The 22,401-nt window shown below is 33.2% G+C and overlaps 2 protein-coding genes and 1 long non-coding RNA gene across 4 annotated transcripts in view; 1 reads left to right on the top strand and 2 right to left on the bottom strand.

The window, feature by feature from the left end:
* The window catches only part of LOC126881818 (uncharacterized), a 31,211-nt gene extending 15,040 nt beyond the window's left edge, over positions 1–16,171 (top strand). Inside the window, exon 2 of the mRNA XM_050646405.1 lies at positions 15,758–16,171. Within this exon, the coding sequence (XP_050502362.1) occupies positions 15,758–16,093 (336 nt within the window). The 3' untranslated portion in view covers positions 16,094–16,171. The remainder of the gene's footprint in view (positions 1–15,757) is intronic.
* LOC126881819 (uncharacterized) lies at positions 1,467–10,055 on the bottom strand. The gene is made up of 3 exons (XR_007697013.1): positions 9,726–10,055; positions 3,558–9,115; positions 1,467–2,947 (listed from the first exon to the last, which is right to left on the bottom strand). It is a non-coding gene; the product is annotated as an uncharacterized LOC126881819 (long non-coding RNA).
* A 2,056-nt stretch (positions 16,172–18,227) lies between the features above and the next one.
* On the bottom strand, positions 18,228–21,120 carry LOC126881817 (uncharacterized). Of its 2 annotated transcripts, none has more exons than XM_050646403.1 (2): positions 20,876–21,120; positions 18,228–18,535 (listed from the first exon to the last, which is right to left on the bottom strand). In XM_050646403.1, the coding sequence occupies exons 1-2, from the start codon at positions 20,885–20,887 to the stop codon at positions 18,341–18,343; spliced, it is 207 nt and encodes a 68-aa protein (XP_050502360.1). In that variant the 5' UTR covers positions 20,888–21,120; the 3' UTR covers positions 18,228–18,340. The 2 variants fall into 2 exon arrangements, with proteins under 2 accessions (XP_050502360.1, XP_050502359.1); XM_050646402.1 differs by having other exon boundaries at positions 18,228–18,547; positions 20,876–21,010.
* Positions 21,121–22,401: the final 1,281 nt, after the last annotated feature.

The raw sequence follows: 22,401 nt of genomic DNA, 5'->3' as shown, positions 1-22,401 counted from the left end.
TCTAAAATATCCCGTTTCTCTGTTATTTCAAGTTGAATACACCGATTTGAGCATGCACCAAAAAAAACAAACTCTTCTCACCTACCATATCTCTTTTTGTGTTATAAGTAGAAGATTTATGAAAGAACAGATCTCTTTGTTTTTTTATAAGCTACAAGAATATTTTATACAGTTTTCTTCGTTAGATGCATAGTTTTTAAGGTATTCGCAAAAAACCGTCCACAAAGGTGTAATTTTTCAATGAAAATGGCCAATTTTCAACCACGAATAACTCAAAAAGTATTGCGTTTTCAAAAAAATTCTAGAACAGTTTTTGCTTAGAATTAGGTTCTATAGCCACTTCTGTGGCTATTTTAACCAAAAAATATCCACCCCCGAGAAGTGGTGGGAACCACCCCCAAGATAAAAGCATACATTGGCATAGGGTAGACTTTGTTTCTTGAACTATTCTCTACTTACTGTGAAAATATCAAGTAAATCGATGTAGTAGGATGGAATTCGGAGCCAACTACTCTCATTGACTGCCCTAAGTGACCTAGTTGGGCATAGCCGCAAAACTGGTTAGGTTAATAAGAAAGACTCTGATGAATTTGAAAAGGACAGAGGTCTTTGACAAGAAAATCCGTTATAAACGATGCTTTTTAACTTAATATTTGGAAACAATAATCAGAAATAGCCGAGTTAAAACAACCGGATCCATCTTCAACAGTGAACATAATTGTCTGACCTTCACTGAGGATCTGACTTTGTTAAGGAAAATAAGAAAAAAAATTAGAAATAAAAATAAAAAGATTAGAAAAGAAGGCAAAATATTTTGATCTATATAAATAAACCAGGAGAAGTCAAAGTACATGATACTCGGAGATACAGAGCAAAAAGCAAAAAGAGGAGGGGCAGTTTACTTATATCTAATGAATCAAGGGAATATATTTTCGAGATATTGGTCCATTTTACGTATCTGGGGTTCTTATAGAAGAGAAAGGTCAAGAAGAATGGGAACTTAATGCCAGATTGGCAAAGGGAAATAAAAAGATGGGAGCCCTATACCACTGATGAAATCCAAATATGTATCGAGAAAAACAAAATGAAGGATATATAAAACGGTAATATGGCCCACAGGGACGTATGGCAGCGAAGTATGGACAATGAAAAAAGCAAATGCGGAGAAATTGGAAAGATGGGAAATGAAAGTGCTCAGTGCTCTATATGGAGGCAAAAATACGGTGCGACAAACAAACAGGGAGCTAGAGGAACTGTATAACGAACCAAGCATCAGTCGCTAATAAAGGCACAGAGAGTGAGATGGATGGAGAATATGATGAGAATGGAAAAGAAGAGGATGCCAAAGATGATCCTAAAACGGGACCCTGTAACAAAAATAAGAAAACTTCTGTTGGAGTGAAAGTAAAAAGAAAGATATACTCCAACAGAAGTAAGGAAAAAAAAGAAGAAAAGAAAAGACTAAGGTAACTAGTTGGGGCCTCTTATGAAAATAAAAATGAAGGGGCTTCAGCGGTTGAGCCAAAGTAGGAAAAATAAAAAATACTACTTTGCAGTAGTACTGAAGAAAGGGGAATTAGAAGGGATAATAAGTAGACGTGGGAAGAGACAGAGGCTAACTGAATAGAGTTGGCTAGCTATAGATGCAAGAGAGCAACTTGACACTCAAGGATGGATACGGCTCGTTTGCATGCCTGTCGAAGAACAGTAGCTCTATGTAGATAGTAATAATGACTAAAATATGAAATAATAAAATAAGAATAATGTACTGAAGAGGAATGAAGATGAATAATTTCTAAAGACGAACAAGATAAATAAATCTAACAAATCATGGGCGCCATGAAAATGATCTTCGATCATTCTCCCAGGTATCTTATACTGCTGTCAGATATTAAATATATCAAACCTGTAATAATGAACATAAAGGAGTAATAAAAAAATAAATGATATACAAAATAAATAAACATATTTATTAAAAATAACTCAGATTTTTAACAATCTCTGAGTTAAGCAAGTTCATATTATGCTGTGACTCTAAAATGACATAAGTTATACAAGAAGATATATATATTTTAAAGATAACAACAATAATGTTATCTGTTACAAACTTAAATATAAGTACCTCTTACTAACATATAGGGTACAAAATTACATAAGTCTTCTACCAAATGGTTATAGTACGCCTGCTACGTACAACTAAAGGAAACCGACGAAGATGAAAATAATACAAATAAATAGGCCCAAGCCTCACTAAGAGAAAATACAATACTGAATAAAGCAAAATTAAATATACAAATGAATAAACGTTATAGAAGTGAAGTTAAGAAAAATACCGACAAAATGACCTAAATTAACCGAGCAAATGCAATGAAATAAAGTAACGACGAAGTAACCGAACAAACGAAATAAAGCGAATAAATACAATATTTGGGAAACAAGCAAGTAATGTTACAAAATAAATTTACCCGAATTACATAAACCAATATCAAAGCAATAATAAAGTATTAAAAACCTAATTTTCTCTAGGCTTATTCCTGTGCACAAGAAGTTACCGTAGATACAAAGTTTGGGAACCAAATAATCTAATATACAAATACATATGTCAAAAAAAAACAGAGGTAACCTAAATCTGGAAAAAAAACATAGTGTATTTAACAGATAGTCTGAAATATAAAAAAAACCAATAGTTACTAAAACTCCTCACTAAATGTTCCCAAACGAGGTTGCGGTTGCATCCTAGAAAATGAGCATCACTATGATGCACCTCCATGCCCCCCCGTAGGCCCAGGTGGCAGGACGAAAAGGAGCTGGAATGTCCCCCAAAAAGCTTGTTCCCAAAACATACTCCCAGTTTGACTTGGCGGTAGCTGCAATAAGGTCAAGGTGGCTTCCCTAGGTAGTCAAGGTGGGTACGACATCACATGAGGGTTAGTTTTCTTCCAAATGGCTAAAAACATATACTTCGTTTGATTTCTCATATAAACCGGTAACAAAAGTAAAGAGAAGAAGAAATAATCGAGGAAAACTTTTTAGAAGCAATAACATAAAAAAAATAACCATTAAAAATGGAACAAAAACTAATCTCAGGTAACCTTGAACTATTTTGAGTTTGAAAACATGAACAAATAATGGCATTGCATTTGAAATAGGAATATAAAATATGACTTATCTGAAATAACATGAGATTAAGATAGTAATAGCCATCTACATACATTTTATATACCTTAATGAAATGGTATTGAACCAGACAAAGATAGTTACATGACAATTTATAGATATATTGGACATGAAAATTTATAGATATATTGGATGTTCAATCGGTTTAAAACGTACAGAGAAATGGTAATTATTTCCAATATTAATTTGAGGACTTCAAAAATGTTTGGTTATGTAAAACCAAAAACCCCATTAATATAAAGATCGATATAAAGATAATATAAAGATCGAAATAATCTACATCCTTCACCTAAGGGACTGGCTAAGAACATTTAACAATGAACCAACTATTTCATATATTCAAGGTTAACTAAAAAACATTAGTAGAAAAAACGATTTACCGGTTAATTTTTTATTCCTCTTCCACTGATGGTACTCCCATCCTTACTCCAGGAAACCCGTACTCCAGGAAACAAGTGGTGGTAACTTTTTACTATACTTCCAAACTTAGTTGAAATAAAAATTAATTTCGAAGAAATTAACCGCCATTTACGGTACTAACCACCAACACCAACCTGTCAACCTCGCAGCCACCGGCCAAGTGCCTCTCATTCCTCCCACAGTCAGCGAGGAAAACGTCAAACTCTCACGGAACACGAATTAAACGACAAGGAACGGTTCAACAACTATGTTCCGTACAGTGTGACGTCACATGAGAAGTCCTTTACGATAAATTAAAGAATTTAAATGGGAGGTCAAGAGAAAATAATTATTTTTTTAAAAATAATTACAGCGCTAAAAATGATAATATAACGGGTGGACCGTTACAATCCCCTCCTACTCGGGAAAAAAAAATTTTTAACAAAAAAAAATTTTTTTTTTTAAACTTCAAAATATTAACAACTAAATTTACAATAATCTAACAATCCACGTTGATTCGCAAGATTACTTCTAAATATAAACTAATGGTCAAGGAAAAATAAATCAATACATGACTCAAACTCATACTAAAATGTTACTATGTTACTCTCTGCTACCAAATATTAACATATATTGCTCAAAAGTCAAAACAAAACTAAATATTGTACTTAAGTTCATAATAATAACTGAGTGTCGAATTGGGCACTAAAACCAAAATTGAACTATCCATGGACATCAGATTTATAAAGGGTATATCCAAGAACGGAACAACCAGGAAAAGGTGTGAGCCAATTCGAACCATATCAAAAGTAAATGTACCAAAGTGAATAAAAAAAATCAGTAACTAAAATAGGTAAAGAATTGAACACTTTATCCAAAACTGAACTAACAATGGACACCAGATTCATAATAGTATATCCAGAGAAGAACAATCAGGAAGATTTATGGAACAATTCTCACTAATGTCAAATAATACCAATAATAAACATACCAAAGGAATCCAAAACTCAATAACCAAAATAAATGTGGAATCGGACACTTAATCCAAAGTCGAACTATCAGTGGACACCAGATTCATAAAAGGCATATCCAAAGAAGAACGACCAGGCAAATTTATGGACCAATTCACACCAATACTAAACCACATAACAGATCAGGTCTACGTACACCCACATCCGGTAATACGAACCTATCCAACTAAATACACAAAATAAATGAAGAATCGGACACTTATCCAGAATCGGACTATCAATGGACACCAGATTTATATAGGAGTATATCCAAAGAAGAACGATCAGGCAAATTTATGGACCAATTCTTACTAATACTAAATAAACTAAATTATTGGATCCAATGGTAACTAATACTGAACAAAATAAATAAATTAGGTCTACATACACCCTCATCCGGTAATATGAACCTATCCGAACTAAGTAATCCAAAATAAGTCAGAATAAATATTGCTAACAGACTAAGTAACAGAGATGTAACCAAACTAAATCAAAGGTAAGATAAATACCTAAAGTGTATTGACTAAAGTATTCTAGAAAATACATAACTTAATTCATGCTGGTATTCGCGAACTATAGCATGTTGCTACAACAGATGTATGAGAATAACCAGACACAGATAAAGTACTAAGAACGTAAGAATAAGTAAGAAAGAAAAAGAATACATGATGAACTCATAAGTTCTATGACACTATGATAGGTGATAGGAAAAAAAATAGGATAAGTGATAAGAAAAAAAATTGACGAGAACGAGCAACAAGTTTTAAATAAAACTGCAGATTCATGCGTTCTCACATACATGGAATTATTCAGGAAATATTCCAGAATCTGAATAGCAAGACTAATGCCTAAGGAAAGAAGTGGGAATATACTCAAATGAACAACTCATCTGTCTAAACACTCCAAATACTGACTTAACGAACCTACTATGTATAGGGATGGCCTAAGCATTGATTTATAAACAAGTGCGCAAGATATTTATCCATGTTTACTCATCAACTCAAAGTACAAACATACTATGAAGTAAAAGGCCTAATATGAACTAAATACTTCCCTATTAAATTGTAAAAAAAACTGGTATAAGTAAACTAATTACAGAAAAATGGTTAGGAAATGTAATGATGAAAAGACATCTGCCTACTCTACCATGAGGACATAGATTACGAAACCGGATAGCAGTGATCAGTTGCTGAATTTCGAACCCACGTACTCACTCACTAGCGTTAACAGAGTAACGACAGACTAGTCCACAAGAAGAAATCAATAAAAGACTTAAGAAACCATACATACTCACATCAACATTCCAAACTCATTCCAGAATCATAGTGTGTAGGATAGAAGGATATAAATTATTATGAAGTGTTTAACATATTTTAGACAAATGTTAATAGAGTAACCCAATAACAAATTAAAAACCACATCTTTCCAATATGGCAAATTCAATAACAAGATATCAAAAATAATAAAAATTAGTAAGTAATCAAATATTCAAAATAATATAACACATAACCTGAGATATGCAGTGTATAACATATAGTTCCATAATAATATCCATATTAAACAAGAGTACTTGTATGAGCTTACCTATCCAAATATATAAATATATAATAAGTTAACAACCCTACTAACTTAGGGGTTAGGTGTGCAAAAACTGAACAAAAATACAAGTGAAGTTAGTATCAATTGTGTAATCCTACTGACAGGATCAGCAATTAATAATATTGACTCATAATAATAATTAAAATGCACCATACCTAATAATAAAAAAAAATAAACTCATACATAAAGTACTACATAATAATTAAATTAATAAGTAATAAATAAATGTCATCAAAACTAAGCCAAAGATGAAATCAAGCAATTTATGTGGGTACCTGCATTATCATATGATAAAAAAACAATATTGGACTAAAAGTTATAACCATACTAAAGATTGAGCTAAGCTAAAGACAAACAGAAGAAGAGATTAGCTTGAACAACACTGTTAAGGTAATCTTCTTCTGAAGATTGTTCTATAACTTAATAGAAAAGTAGTATCAATGTTTCCTAACTAATAAAGAATTTATATTTGAATCTCAACCTAAAGTATCTGATTCATATAAGCATTATATTATGGTACCCACACTGATATAATATTATTACCAAAATTTAACAAAACTGGAATATGAGATGGATAGTGGAACTACTTAACTATACAATTTATCATTGTAATGTTTAACACTACCAATTAAAGAAAAATAATTTGGATGACCATCTGTAATCATCCGAACCATGCGAATTCAACGTATCATGTATAGAAGCTAATGTTCTGGACTGATATTGCTTTGTGGTGTGTGCCTGTCTTACCAAACAATCCAAATATCAAAAATAACAAATATAAAATATAATCTAAAGTTTGTAAGACAATATACATATGGAGAAAATATTAGCGACACACCAACAAATCAAAATGCCAGCAAAATATATAAATAATCAAATCAATAAAGTAAATAAAATACCTAAATACTGAAAATGATTTCTAGTTATGTATAAAATATAACCATACTAGAAAAAAATGTATGCATATATTCAACGATTAATTGTACGCGCAAACGTACTACCATTGGTAGAAGGAATAAAAATTTAACTAATAGAACATAATGTCAGTTATGTATACTCAATCTAAATACATAAATAAGTTTCCAATAAAAATACAAAATCCAAACTAACATATGAGCTGTACCACTAAAACTAAAAATGAGGTATCGAAATAAACTAATCAAAACCAAAAGCAGCATAAGTCTACCTGTTTAGTATTCGTAAAGTTTTAAAGACCAAAAATAAATCAGAAGTAACATGTATACAAAGATCTCAAAAAGTTAATAAAACAGAAAATTCCAATAAAAGAAAATTGAACTAAAAGAACTACTGTCTTAGAACCATAAACGGTTGGCCCCACGTTGGGCGCCAGTGTAACAAAAATAAGAAAACTTCTGTTGGAGTGAAAGTAAAAAGAAAGATATACTCCAACAGAAGTAAGGAAAAAAAAGAAGAAAAGAAAAGACTAAGGTAACTAGTTGGGGCCTCTTATGAAAATAAAAATGAAGGGGCTTCAGCGGTTGAGCCAAAGTAGGAAAAATAAAAAATACTACTTTGCAGTAGTACTGAAGAAAGGGGAATTAGAAGGGATAATAAGTAGACGTGGGAAGAGACAGAGGCTAACTGAATAGAGTTGGCTAGCTATAGATGCAAGAGAGCAACTTGACACTCAAGGATGGATACGGCTCGTTTGCATGCCTGTCGAAGAACAGTAGCTCTATGTAGATAGTAATAATGACTAAAATATGAAATAATAAAATAAGAATAATGTACTGAAGAGGAATGAAGATGAATAATTTCTAAAGACGAACAAGATAAATAAATCTAACAAATCATGGGCGCCATGAAAATGATCTTCGATCATTCTCCCAGGTATCTTATACTGCTGTCAGATATTAAATATATCAAACCTGTAATAATGAACATAAAGGAGTAATAAAAAAATAAATGATATACAAAATAAATAAACATATTTATTAAAAATAACTCAGATTTTTAACAATCTCTGAGTTAAGCAAGTTCATATTATGCTGTGACTCTAAAATGACATAAGTTATACAAGAAGATATATATATTTTAAAGATAACAACAATAATGTTATCTGTTACAAACTTAAATATAAGTACCTCTTACTAACATATAGGGTACAAAATTACATAAGTCTTCTACCAAATGGTTATAGTACGCCTGCTACGTACAACTAAAGGAAACCGACGAAGATGAAAATAATACAAATAAATAGGCCCAAGCCTCACTAAGAGAAAATACAATACTGAATAAAGCAAAATTAAATATACAAATGAATAAACGTTATAGAAGTGAAGTTAAGAAAAATACCGACAAAATGACCTAAATTAACCGAGCAAATGCAATGAAATAAAGTAACGACGAAGTAACCGAACAAACGAAATAAAGCGAATAAATACAATATTTGGGAAACAAGCAAGTAATGTTACAAAATAAATTTACCCGAATTACATAAACCAATATCAAAGCAATAATAAAGTATTAAAAACCTAATTTTCTCTAGGCTTATTCCTGTGCACAAGAAGTTACCGTAGATACAAAGTTTGGGAACCAAATAATCTAATATATAAATACATATGTCAAAAAAAAACAGAGGTAACCTAAATCTGGAAAAAAAACATAGTGTATTTAACAGATAGTCTGAAATATAAAAAAAACCAATAGTTACTAAAACTCCTCACTAAATGTTCCCAAACGAGGTTGCGGTTGCATCCTAGAAAATGAGCATCACTATGATGCACCTCCATGCCCCCCCGTAGGCCCAGGTGGCAGGACGAAAAGGAGCTGGAATGTCCCCCAAAAAGCTTGTTCCCAAAACATACTCCCAGTTTGACTTGGCGGTAGCTGCAATAAGGTCAAGGTGGCTTCCCTAGGTAGTCAAGGTGGGTACGACATCACATGAGGGTTAGTTTTCTTCCAAATGGCTAAAAACATATACTTCGTTTGATTTCTCATATAAACCGGTAACAAAAGTAAAGAGAAGAAGAAATAATCGAGGAAAACTTTTTAGAAGCAATAACATAAAAAAAATAACCATTAAAAATGGAACAAAAACTAATCTCAGGTAACCTTGAACTATTTTGAGTTTGAAAACATGAACAAATAATGGCATTGCATTTGAAATAGGAATATAAAATATGACTTATCTGAAATAACATGAGATTAAGATAGTAATAGCCATCTACATACATTTTATATACCTTAATGAAATGGTATTGAACCAGACAAAGATAGTTACATGACAATTTATAGATATATTGGACATGAAAATTTATAGATATATTGGATGTTCAATCGGTTTAAAACGTACAGAGAAATGGTAATTATTTCCAATATTAATTTGAGGACTTCAAAAATGTTTGGTTATGTAAAACCAAAAACCCCATTAATATAAAGATCGATATAAAGATAATATAAAGATCGAAATAATCTACATCCTTCACCTAAGGGACTGGCTAAGAACATTTAACAATGAACCAACTATTTCATATATTCAAGGTTAACTAAAAAACATTAGTAGAAAAAACGATTTACCGGTTAATTTTTTATTCCTCTTCCACTGATGGTACTCCCATCCTTACTCCAGGAAACCCGTACTCCAGGAAACAAGTGGTGGTAACTTTTTACTATACTTCCAAACTTAGTTGAAATAAAAATTAATTTCGAAGAAATTAACCGCCATTTACGGTACTAACCACCAACACCAACCTGTCAACCTCGCAGCCACCGGCCAAGTGCCTCTCATTCCTCCCACAGTCAGCGAGGAAAACGTCAAACTCTCACGGAACACGAATTAAACGACAAGGAACGGTTCAACAACTATGTTCCGTACAGTGTGACGTCACATGAGAAGTCCTTTACGATAAATTAAAGAATTTAAATGGGAGGTCAAGAGAAAATAATTATTTTTTTAAAAATAATTACAGCGCTAAAAATGATAATATAACGGGTGGACCGTTACAACCCAATCACGAAAAGAAGGAAATGACGACCCACACTAGTGTTGCCCAAATGCAAGACCAAGACGAGACTTAGATAGTCTTGGTCTTGGTCTTGCGCCAGTACACCTGGTCTTGGTCTTGGTCTTGGTCTTGGTATTGCGCTCCCGGTCATGGTCTTGGTCTTGCAGCAAGAGTCTTGCAAGTCTCGCAGTTGGCATTATATATAAGGCTAAATGACCGTATTCTTTAATGATATCGCTGGAAAAATATTGTTGCTAGACAGGTAAAGTGTCATTGTATACCGGATACCGGGTATACCAATCAAACTGTGTTTTTTTCTCAAAGTTCGTATCATTTTGTGGAATATTCTAGCATATAAAATACTAAAATTAAAACCCAACTATAGTCTAATGTTTTCTTAACATTCTGTTTTTGATTCATTCGCTTATGTTGTATAACAAAAAAGTTAGGTATTTTATCAACTAGTCATGTTTTTCATTAATACAGGGTGTTTTTAAATAAGTATGGCAAACTTTAAGGGGTAATTCTAAACAAACGAGTCATGTTAAAATGACGTATGCATGACTTTTACGTATGCATGCCAATGGTGAATATTAAATTCTTAATTGTATGTCAAAAATGCGCAATAACTACCTCATAAAACTCACCAAACATTTGCATATCTCAACAGGTTTTAGAGCAATAAATAAGTCCTCAGTTTGTAAGAAAAATTTTAATACCCCTATTTCGGAAACGAAGCATTTGTGGACATACCCTCCTATTAGAGGTGAAACTCACTAAGTGCTTTTTTTTGAGATTTTGACATTTTCATCAATTTGAACTCAATACGGTACTGTCCAGCTCTGAGGAAATCAACTGGGGCTCTATTCTAATTGCTGAGATAATTTATGGTATACTTCACTAAGTGCATGATTGTGAATTTCGGTTTCAAGGTAAAACTCGTTAAAACTTATTATTGCCCTTAGTGAATTTTTCCTTACAATCTGGAGTGCCGAATCGGTAATACATATTATTTAGTGATCTTTCAAACAATACATTATTAAACATAACTGTTTATTATTTTTGTGTTCATTATCTATTCGGCGATTGATTAAAGAAATGAGCTTAAATTAATTCTTTGTAGCAAATATTTTACATAATCTATTTTGCGATCAAGCAGGCGACTTGTGTGTTATATTGTATTGTTGAAACTGTATATTATTCGTGTGCATTATCTGTTCGGCGATTGATTAGAAAAATATGGGTTTAAATTTCTTTGTAACAGATAGCCTACGCTTACATAATGGGTAACATTATCTATTTTATGGTTAAGCAGGCGACTTTTGTGGCTGTCGCCGAAAATAATGGCATTTATTTTCAAACAACGAAACTTATTGTTCATTTTTTAAAGAAGAGACTGTTATTTTTGATAGATCGTTAGTAGTTGTAAGTCAGCAAAATTTTCTATCGGTACCTTTGTATGTATAAAATGGATGTTGATATTTTAACAGTAACATTACTTCTGTTTCTATCACATGTGATTTTCTATAGAGGCAACTGTTTTGTATAAACTTATTTATGTACTTAATAATTATTTATTAACATTGTATTCATTACCTATTTCATTTTGAATCCCAACGTCATGATACTTTATGGAGATAAATTCATTAACTTGTCAATATCCAATAATTGTGTTCATGGAAAAACTCATCAACCTCTCAAACCAATTTTACCTCTAATAGGACATACCTATGTTTATAAATCAAATCAAACTGTCATTATTTTTCGTGCTGAATTACCCTGTAAGGTTACCATACTTATTTAAAACACCCTGCATTGATGAAAAACATGGCTAGTTAAAAAAGTACCAAGTTTTTTATTATCCAACATAAACGAATGAATTAAAAAACAGAATGTTAAGAAAATATGTATTTAAAAACACAGTTTGATTGGTACACTCGTACCAAAAACCTGGACAATAAAGTTCAGAGCAAAGAAATCGTCTGCTGTTAAAGATGTGCCAAATATTTTATTTTCCTATATACTCCCTAAAACGACTTTCAGTTCTAACCGCAAGACGCAAGAGTCTCGCAGGCTTAGTCTTGTTCTTGCTTAAGTCTTGCAAGCTAAGTCTTGGTCTTGGTCTTGCTAAAATTAGGCGGTCTTGGTCTTGGTCTTGCGAAAACGCAAGAACAAGACCAAGACTGCAAGACCAAGACCGATTTTGGGCAACACTAACCCACACAAAGGTGGTTTGATAGCGTACCTCTAGAAAGATATCAGAAAAGAGGGACTTTATTATTGCGAAGAATGAGCAATAAACAGTGATAAATGGAGTAGAATAGTAAGTCAATTGAGCTTTGTAAATAAGTATACCCAATAGTTGATCTGATAGTCAAGTAGGGCAGGCGGTCGTCTTGCATAAGCTTCACTGTCGAAATGCTCTAGCGGACGATTGCACGAGATCTTACTGGGACAGAAAAACAAAAAGGTTACATAGTAGTTTAAAGTCCTAAATGAATCTGCTATTTAATCTGCAATACGCTGGTGTATCTAAACGACCTATGGATGAGCAGTGTGTCAATAGATGAGGAGTTAATGAGAAGAAATGAGGATAATCACAGATCAAGAGCTCGGTAATAATCTCCTTAACTATGTAATGATTTTTCAAATTTTTTTGAAAACGATTTCCGTGGTTGAAGTCGAAACGTCAAAAACAAATATACAATGTAATGGACTATGTCCTCTCCCGCATCGCATTTGGTAATGATCATAGCCAGAGAATTTCCAGTAACAAAAATTACTGGGTACTTATACCAAAAAGTGGACACGAAAACATACAGTCCTTGATAAACTTCATATTAGCAAAGATAAACTATAAATATCATGTATTTCTTGAAGAAGGACATCATTTTTTTATATACATTATTTCCAGTGATCACTCATTGTGGAGAGCGATCCAAAAAATAAAAAGACCCGTCGTAACAGCTTCTCCATTAAGACAGAACGATAATGCATGGGCTAGATCAAATGAGGAAAAAGCAAGAGTTTTTGTAGAATACCTTGAAAAAGTGTTTGCACCAGTAGATTTATTCGAAGATGAAGAAATAAATAGCTATTTAGATGCTCCCTGTCAACTATCACCACCTGCTAGATCAATTACTCCATCAGAAGTTATGGAAGAGATAAAGAAAATCAACTCTCATAAAGCTCCAGGTTATGATCTAATAGTGGGAGAAATTATCAAACATTTACCAAGAAGAGCTATCGTGTTTCTCACTACTTTATACAACCGAATTCTGCATCTCTCCTACTATCCAACGCAATGGAAATTTGCTGAAATTATCATGATCGCCAAACCTGGAAAGCCACCAACAGAAGCTGCCTCGTACAGACCTATAAATCTGCTGCCCATACTCTCTAAAATATTTGAGCGACTACTGCAAAGTAGAATAAATAGTATAACCTCCATAAATAATTTAATACCAAATCATCAATTTGGCTTTAGGGAAAAACACACCACAACTCAGCAATGCCATAGGATAGTAAATTTAATCAGAGACGGTTTAGAAAACAAGAACATTTGCACTGCAGCATTTCTAGATATTCAGCAAGCCTTTGATAAGGTTTGGCACCAAGGGCTGTTATACAAATTAAAAGCAAACATGCCGAGTCAGATTTACTTACTTCTAAAATCATACCTTTCCGACAGACATTTCGATGTCAAAATGGAAAAAGATAACAGAAGCTACCAAATCATAAGGGCAGGAGTACCCCAAGGCAGTGTTTTGGGACCATTTTTGTACTTATTATACACTGCTGATATACCGACTACCAACGAAACAACTATCGCCACGTTTGCCGATGATACAGCAATAATTGCGCTTGACCATGATCCAGTAGTGGCCTCTAACAAGCTACAAACACATTTCGATCGATTACAAAACTGGCTCCAAAAATGGAAAATCAAAGTCAACCACGAAAAATCGGCTCACATAACATTTACGAACATACATGTAAATTGTCCACATGTTACAATAAATCACCAAGTTATCCCAGTGAAGGCCGAAGTCAAATATTTAGGTATTCACCTTGATCAGAAACTAACATGGAAGCTAAAAGCGCACATTAAAGCTAAAAAACAACAACTCCAAATAAAAACCAGACAAATGAATTGGCTTCTTGGTAGAAAATCACAATTATCCATAGAAAACAAACTGGCAATATAAAAAATAATACTAAAACCTATATGGACCTACGGGATTGAACTATGGGGATGTACGAAACCATCAAACACCAAAATTCTGCAGACATACCAGTCAAAAACTTTAAGAATCATTGCAAATGCACCCTGCTATATTTCAAACCAAACATTACATGAGGTCTTAAAAATACCATTCATAAAGGACGTAATAGGACTGCATGCGACCAAACATAGAAAAAGAAGTATCAATCACAACAACGAGCTGATTTCCACGCTTTCCAATCGTCCATTACCAGTTCGGAGACTCAAGAGGCAGTGGCCAGAAGACTTGTGTGAGTGACATTTGTGTTAGTGAATACAGTGGTGAATAAGGTGAACCGGAACTGGCCGGCAACACCTACAAAACATTACATAATTATCAGTTTTACTTAATACTCCTTTGTACAGAGTAGATTGTAAATTTGCAAGTTTTCAAATAAAAAAAATATACATTATTTATTAAACAATATTCTTTTTCTTCAGATAGAAATTCACTAATGGATGTTAGTGATCACATTTTCCATTAACTTTCTGTTTCTCGCAATATGCATCAGGAATTACATCTCGTTAATCCCTGTCCATTGCCTTATGTTTCGGAGCTAGGACATTTTCTTGCATCCCATTCCTTTCTTGCCTTCAATTTTATCCTCGATTATAAGTTGGAGAAACTGGCATATTTTTTAGTTTCGCAGGATGTGACCCAGTTACGCCGATTTCCTTTTGTTGATGGTTTCTAAAAGAGTTCTTGGTTGATTCTTTTGAGGACATCTACATTTGTGACTTTCGCGGTCCGTGGTATGTTTAGGATACCATGGACATTTCGAAAGCTTCTAATCTGTTTATATCCCTCGATATACCATACCGAGCCCCGACCATACGTAACACTTAGTAAACCTTAGTCTCAGTTTAATATCGAACTCAGAACAGGTCAGTGCCTTCCTGAATTTTACGAAAGCTTATCGAGTTTGCTCTATGCGACATTTTACTTCGCTGTCCGATGCCCAGTCTTCAAAAAGACACATCCCTAGGTATTTAAATTTTCCCACTCTTTTAATGGACTTGATATTCAGTGTTATGGTGGAGTTTTCAAGTTCATCCAAGTTTCTGAAAATGATCATGGATTTGGGCTTTTTGGTATTAATCTCTAATCTCATTCGCTTACTGTATTCTCCGATTATAGTGACAAGAGTTGTTGAAGATCAACTATATTCTCACAAATTAAGACACCAGCATCAGCATATCGTATATTGTTGATCAATACTCCATTCACTTTGATTCCCATCTCTGCATCTTCCAAAGACCCTTGAAATAGGAAAATATTCAGGTCTTATTGTTGCCTAATATTAACTTATTATTGTATTAATGTCTTATTTATATTACAGGTTATCCTTGTGCTTCTCGTACTCTCGCTATATACTAAAATAAGCGAGTGTCGTGGAGGAGGTGGAGGAAGAGGCGGCTTCGGTGGAGGAGTTGGACACGGATTTGGTGGTGGAGTAGGAAGAGGATTCGGTGGTGGAGTAGGAAGAGGATTCGGTGGAGGATTTGGAAGAGGAATCGGTGGAGGATTTGCACCAGGATTCCGTGGAGGATTTGGAAGGGGATTCGGTAGAGGTTTTGGTGGAGGTTTTGGTGGACTGGGATTTGGAAGAGGATTTATTGGATTTGGTGGATTTCCAGTTTTTCCCTTTTATAGAAGGCGTATATTTTATTATTAGATATTAAAGTATTCAATCATTATGATTATTACCTTCAACAATGTAGACAATAAATAAATAAAGATACTTATATATTAAGTTGATTACTGATTGACGACTGATTTTCCTTGAAAATCGACTTCTTGAAAATTGAAGACTTGAAAACCTTATTCAAAATCGATATTTTGACTTTGATAATTGGAATTATTTCAATTATAAAAAATTGATTTTTATAATTTGTTTAAAAAAATTGTGTAAATAAATTGGGACCACTTTTCGCATGGGCGACCTCTTAAACCTTATTCTGGGGTATCTTATGAAAGTGATATGCAAAAATATTTCCATGAGAGTTTTTTGCATTATCACTTCATGAGATATCCCTAAATAAGGTTCAAGAGGTCGCCAAAGTGGTCCTAATTTATCTACACATTTTTCTTTTAAGAAATTACAAAAATCAATTTTTCTGGCCCGGGCAGATATTATTTCAGAATTTTTGGATAATTCGGAACAAAACAGGTCTCTTATATTTTTTCTCTAAAGTTTATCGGTTCCCAGGTATAAACAATTTAAAACTAAAAAAAAAAACGAAAAATAACAATTTTCAAAGCTCAAAAGAGTAAGTAAAAAATATTATTTTTAAAAATCCGAAGTGCCTAAATTCGATATCAATTCTTGTTCTATCAGACACCGATAGTATTTTGGGCTTATTTCATTTTAAATTATTGTTTTTTAGTTGTTAATGCAGTCCAATCGCCCGTCCTCATATAAGCGGCTCATTATCAATTGAAAAACGTTGTTTTTAAATAAAATATGACATTTTTATAGCAGGGTGATAGAAAAAGGTTTAATCTTGAATTCAGGCACTTATCGATTTCAAAAATAATATTTTTTTCTACGACCTTTTAATAATATACTCATTATTCACCATTTTTGAATAGATAATAACACCCATTACTTTACCCGTGACTAATAGTTCAATACTCACAGGCTGAAGTTACTCGCGGGTCCTTACTCACGGGTTGAAGTTAGATTCAAGTGGTGCATGGCACTTTTAATATGCCTACTAGCAAATAAAATTACTTAAACTTGTTTATTTAATAAAATCATTGTAATTTATATGAACAATTAAATTCGAAACATGTTTAAAGGATTTTTAACTGTAACAATGGGTTAGTATATTTTTTGCGTTTAAATTTCATCATTTGACATTTTAAGATTGACGTTATTAAAAGGTAAACAATGAACAATCGGTATTAATTCCGTAAAAAGGACTTACAGATATGAAATTTATATCAATGAATTCTGTTTTACTTACTGTTGATTTTACAATAGATTTTAATTGAGAGCACACGTTATTTTTCATGTAATTGCCTTAAAATATGTCTTATTTTTAAAAGCCACCTCCATTCCATGACATAATGACAACTGTTTGATTGTTTCATAAGCTCAACGAGGGTAATTCTAACAGTGTTGCCATAGTTATATAAAATATGTTTTCTTGTGAAAAATAAAATCTTTCGTTTTAAATAATGTTAGTAGTTGATAATTATATTTTTCTACTAATCCAAATAAAAAAGGTCGTAGAAAAAGTATAGTATTCTACTTGCATGTAATGGCTATTACTCACTCTGATGAATTACGACACTCGCCTACGGCTCGTGTCGCAAACTTCATCATCGTGAGTAATAGCCATCATTACATGCTCGTTGAATAATATACTATTACTGGTATTTGGAGCCTTGAAAATCGTCATTTTTCGTTTATTTTTTCAGTTTTAAATTGTATATGTATCATCAAAAGCGATTAATGTTAGAGAAAAACTATACAAGATCTTTTTATTTATCTTTTTATATTGTTTCATTACAAATGATCTAAAAAAAAATTTAAGAATAGCCGGGGACGAAAAAATTTATTTTTACTATTTGTAATGTCCCAATAAATTGGGACATCTTTTCACATGGGCGATCTCTTGAACCTGGTTCTGTAGTATCTCATAAAAGTGATTATTCAAAAAAAATCTAATGGAAATATTTTCCGAACGAACCTGAGCTCTTCGGCTTGTCTAAAGTACTGTATACAAATTACTAACTTTATTGTTGAGAAATCATTTTAAAACTCAAGACTGTATAAAAATAATCAAAAAAAGTACAGAAAATGACTTGCTTACTTCCATTTAATATATATTAATAATACAATCAAAATTATCCATATTATAACAATATACAACTATATACATGTGTGTCATCATGGTTGATTCAATATTTTCAATTAAGCTATTCCTCTGTCCCCATTTCCATTTCCGCGACCGCCACTATGTCCACCATTTCCATTGCTTCCTCCTGAGCTTTTTCCTCCTGAGCTTTTTCCGCCTGAGTTGCCTCGATTAGCTCCATGTGGACCTGCATCTCTTGAGGCCTCTGTGAATTGGCCTTGTATTAACAGAACTGCTATCAAGAGAACGAACTGAAACAGAAACTAATGATATGATAGATACAAAGTGTAATTTGAAAATTTATATAGTAGAAAAAATGAAAGATTACCCCTGAGCGATCATATTAAACACATCTTTTCTATGTTCCAGAAAATAATTAACTAGTACCAGTACTTTAAGAACAGCTCATATAAGTATTACATATGTACTTGCATTGGCCAATTTTTTTTGTGACACGGTCACAGAAAAATACAGTGTGTTTTATATGTTCGTTCATGGGTAAAAGGTGGAACAGCCAAATGGAAAAAATTGATAATCAATAAATGTGTTTTGTATGTTAAAAAACTCTCGGATGTATGTGTATATAATATCTACGGGCAGCCTACGTACAACCTGTGCTGCGTCCCACATTTTGACCCACTTTTTAAGGTCGGTCCATTCCTCCTCATTTATGGCTCTATATCTTATTATTCCTCGGGTTTTTTTCTCTCCATTCTAATGCTGGTTATCTTTTATATATACACCGTTATTATGGTTATTATGGAGGAGTATCACCAAGCCGCAAGTCCTTATCCCTTGCCGTACCGCTCCTCCATAGGCCGATCAGACGCCAGTTTATTTCAGACCAAGTCGTAGATTCTATTGAATTTTATACTACGACGTTGGCCTTTTTATTAATTTCAAATGACCGGGCTGGGGCTCGAACCACGATCCAAATCCACTAAACTTGTCGATCTACTGCGCCTCAGCCAACTTGGCCATCCGATCGACGCTGGTTATCTTTTCCATATTTATAAAAGAAAAAAATAGGTCATGGACCATTAGGGCAAAGAACAAGCCGGATTTAAAAAATCCAGATCATGTCTAAATAATTTATTCATCATGAGACAAGTAATACAAAAGAACAAAGAGAAAAATATTGAATCACATATTATTTTTATCGACTTCGAGAGAGCAAACGATAGCGTGCCAAGAACCAACTGTGTGAGGCAATGAGAAGAATGTACGTTAGAGAGAAATGGGTGAATATAACACAAATACTGTATAAAGAAACACAGGTGCAAATAAAGTTAGGCAATAAAATAACAAAAACAATCATCGGAACAAATGCCTCAAACATGGAACAATGGGCATACCATCACAAGATACTATATTACATTCACTATTTTTCGCCGATGACCAAGTCATTTTTGCATAAGACAAGAAGGACATGGAATACATGATAAAAATATTAAAGGATTAAAGGTAAAGTATGAGCTATGAGGACTCATGATAAATATGTGTAAGACTCAATACTTATGTATTGGATTTGGAGTTGCAGATTTGAACTTAAGTTTAAAAGAGACCATTAAGAGTTGTAAGACTTTTATGTATTTAGGGTCAATGATAAGCCGATATGATAGCGTATGCAGATGATATTGCACTGGTTACTAGAGATTTAAAAACCATGCAGAATATAATATTAACACTAGATAAAGAAGCAAAGAAGAGAGGGCTAGTAATAAACCAAAGCAAAACGAAATACCTCAAGTGCTCAAGAGAGAATACAAACATCGAGAAAGAAATTAAGCTTAGTGCATATACATTTGAAAGAGTAAACCGTTTGAAATACTTGGGAGTGATGGTGAATGGCAGAAATGATAGAACGGGTGAAATAAATGAACGCATCCTACTGGGTAATAAAACCTACTGGAATTACCAAAAATTCTTAAAAGAAAAGCACATTAGTAAGACAACCAAATTAAAAATTGACAAGACTGCAATCAGACCAGTGATCACCTATGGTGCAGAGACAATGTGCCTAACACAAAAAGATGAAATGAGGTTAGAAATCTTAGAGAGAAAGATAATTCGACGAATAGTGGGACCGGTGAGGATAAGTGTAGGCGAATTTAGAAGATTAACCAATGAAGAAATTAAAAAAGTCATCCAGGGTTAAGACATAATCAAGTTGGTGAAGACGCAAAGGCTCAGGTAGCTGGGACACACAGAAAGAGCTAACCCAGACTCTACGCTAACTCGAATAACTGGCTGGAGACCAATAACAAAGAGACCAAAGGGAAGATCCAAAACAAGATGGAGAGATCAAGTCTTAGGATACATAAAGAAGCTGAGAATCTACAATTGGAAGGAGCGCTGTAAGGACCGGAAAGAATGGAGGAAAATTGTAGACAGGGCCAAGTCACACACGCTGCTATAATAATAAAAGACAACCGCGGACTGATTCTCCGCAAAAAATGAATCAGAGAGCCCAGAAGGGCGGCAAACACTCCGCCAGGAGTGAATAAGCCATGATGATGATGATAAGCCGATATGGAACTTGTATGAAAGATATTTACTCGTAGTGTAATAAATAAAAATATTTGACTTACCACAAACTTCATGTTGCTTGTATTGTGATTCTTGAAACACTGACAATAGTGATAAAATGCATGCCGTATTTAAAGCATTGGAGATAAGCATTTATGAGGGGTTTTACATTTTTGAATTCGTAGAATATATATTGCATGAAATAATAAAGTATTTTACATGATCGTTTTTATTATTCAAGTTAATTATCATACATTTCGTAAACATACATACAGGGTTGTCCGGTGTGGTTTGCTTCTTTATGCTGTATTCAAAATTTGCATGGTTCTTCATCTTATATTTGGTTTACATATTTTTCTAGTTCAGTTAACAAATGCAAATTTCCTGATTTTTATCTATGATGATGATCCCCTGTTGATCTCGCAGTTTGCTAGATGTGTTGATTTCTAAAGACCGGCTGCTCGTTTAATATTTTTATGAATATAAACCGTGTTTTTGTTTTCTTAGCTCTTTCGTATATAGGATCTTATTTATCTCTGAATATCGTTGTCCATTGTTTTATGGTTCTTTGGTTTTTTTCCATTTTTTTCACTTTTTCAACTTTTCCAAAGCCAATAAAAATCCAAAGGGAAACAAACGCAACCAAAAAATGAATAAAATTGACGTACCCAAATACCTAGCATATTGTCACGTTTAACCATTTCGGCCGATTTGATAAAATATTGAAAACCACTGAAGTAAGATGAAACTCTCAAAGTCCCAATAGCGGAAAGAAATTATATATTTTCTAAATTAAAATTGATTAATCGCAATTGAACTATTTATTCGTACATACGTGGCGTTATTTTAATCAGTTCAGTTATTATTTGTCGTTCAGTACTAGTAGTGTTTTCGGTATATTTCAGATGATCTTCATCACCAACAATGTAGGTATATTTAACAGAACGAAAAACCCGCTAACTAATAAAATACTTACAGGGACAGGGACAGACAGGAATAAGATAGGGAAACAGACTCAGTTCAATTCTGTTTAATTTGGTAGTGGATTGGATCATAAAGGAAACAACAGAAACAGGTTATGGAATGGAAAACGAGGCCAGTAAAATACGCTGCTATGTTGATGACGTGTACTTATATCAGACGATGATGGTAACCTACAACAGAAACTATAAACATTCCAAACATTGCAGAAAAAATAAGCATGGTTACATCTGTTGAGAAGATTCAGTCCCCCACAGAGAACGAAGGATTTCAGAGAAACAACGAAAGTATTGAGCAAGTTATGAACTTAAAACATCTAGTACTTAACGTTACGCAGAGGCCTCAAGAGAAAGTCAAAGAACTAATAGACCAGCAATGATACCTGCATACCTGAGTGAAATTATCAGAAAGAACAACACCATGAGTATAGAAAGTAAAGTGAGAATATACAGGGTGTCCCGAAAAGATTGGTCATAAATTATACCACACATTCTAGGGTCAAAAGTAGTACGATTGAACCTAACTTACTTTTGTACAAATGTGCTTATAAAAAAAGTTATAGCCCTTTGAAGTTACAAAATGATAATCGATTTTTTTCAATATATCG

The sequence above is a fragment of the Diabrotica virgifera genome, chromosome 3, assembly GCF_917563875.1.
Source record: "Diabrotica virgifera virgifera chromosome 3, PGI_DIABVI_V3a".
NCBI classification, from domain to species: Eukaryota; Metazoa; Arthropoda; class Insecta; order Coleoptera; family Chrysomelidae; genus Diabrotica; species Diabrotica virgifera.
This window is presented reverse-complemented; position numbering and strand designations above follow the sequence as displayed.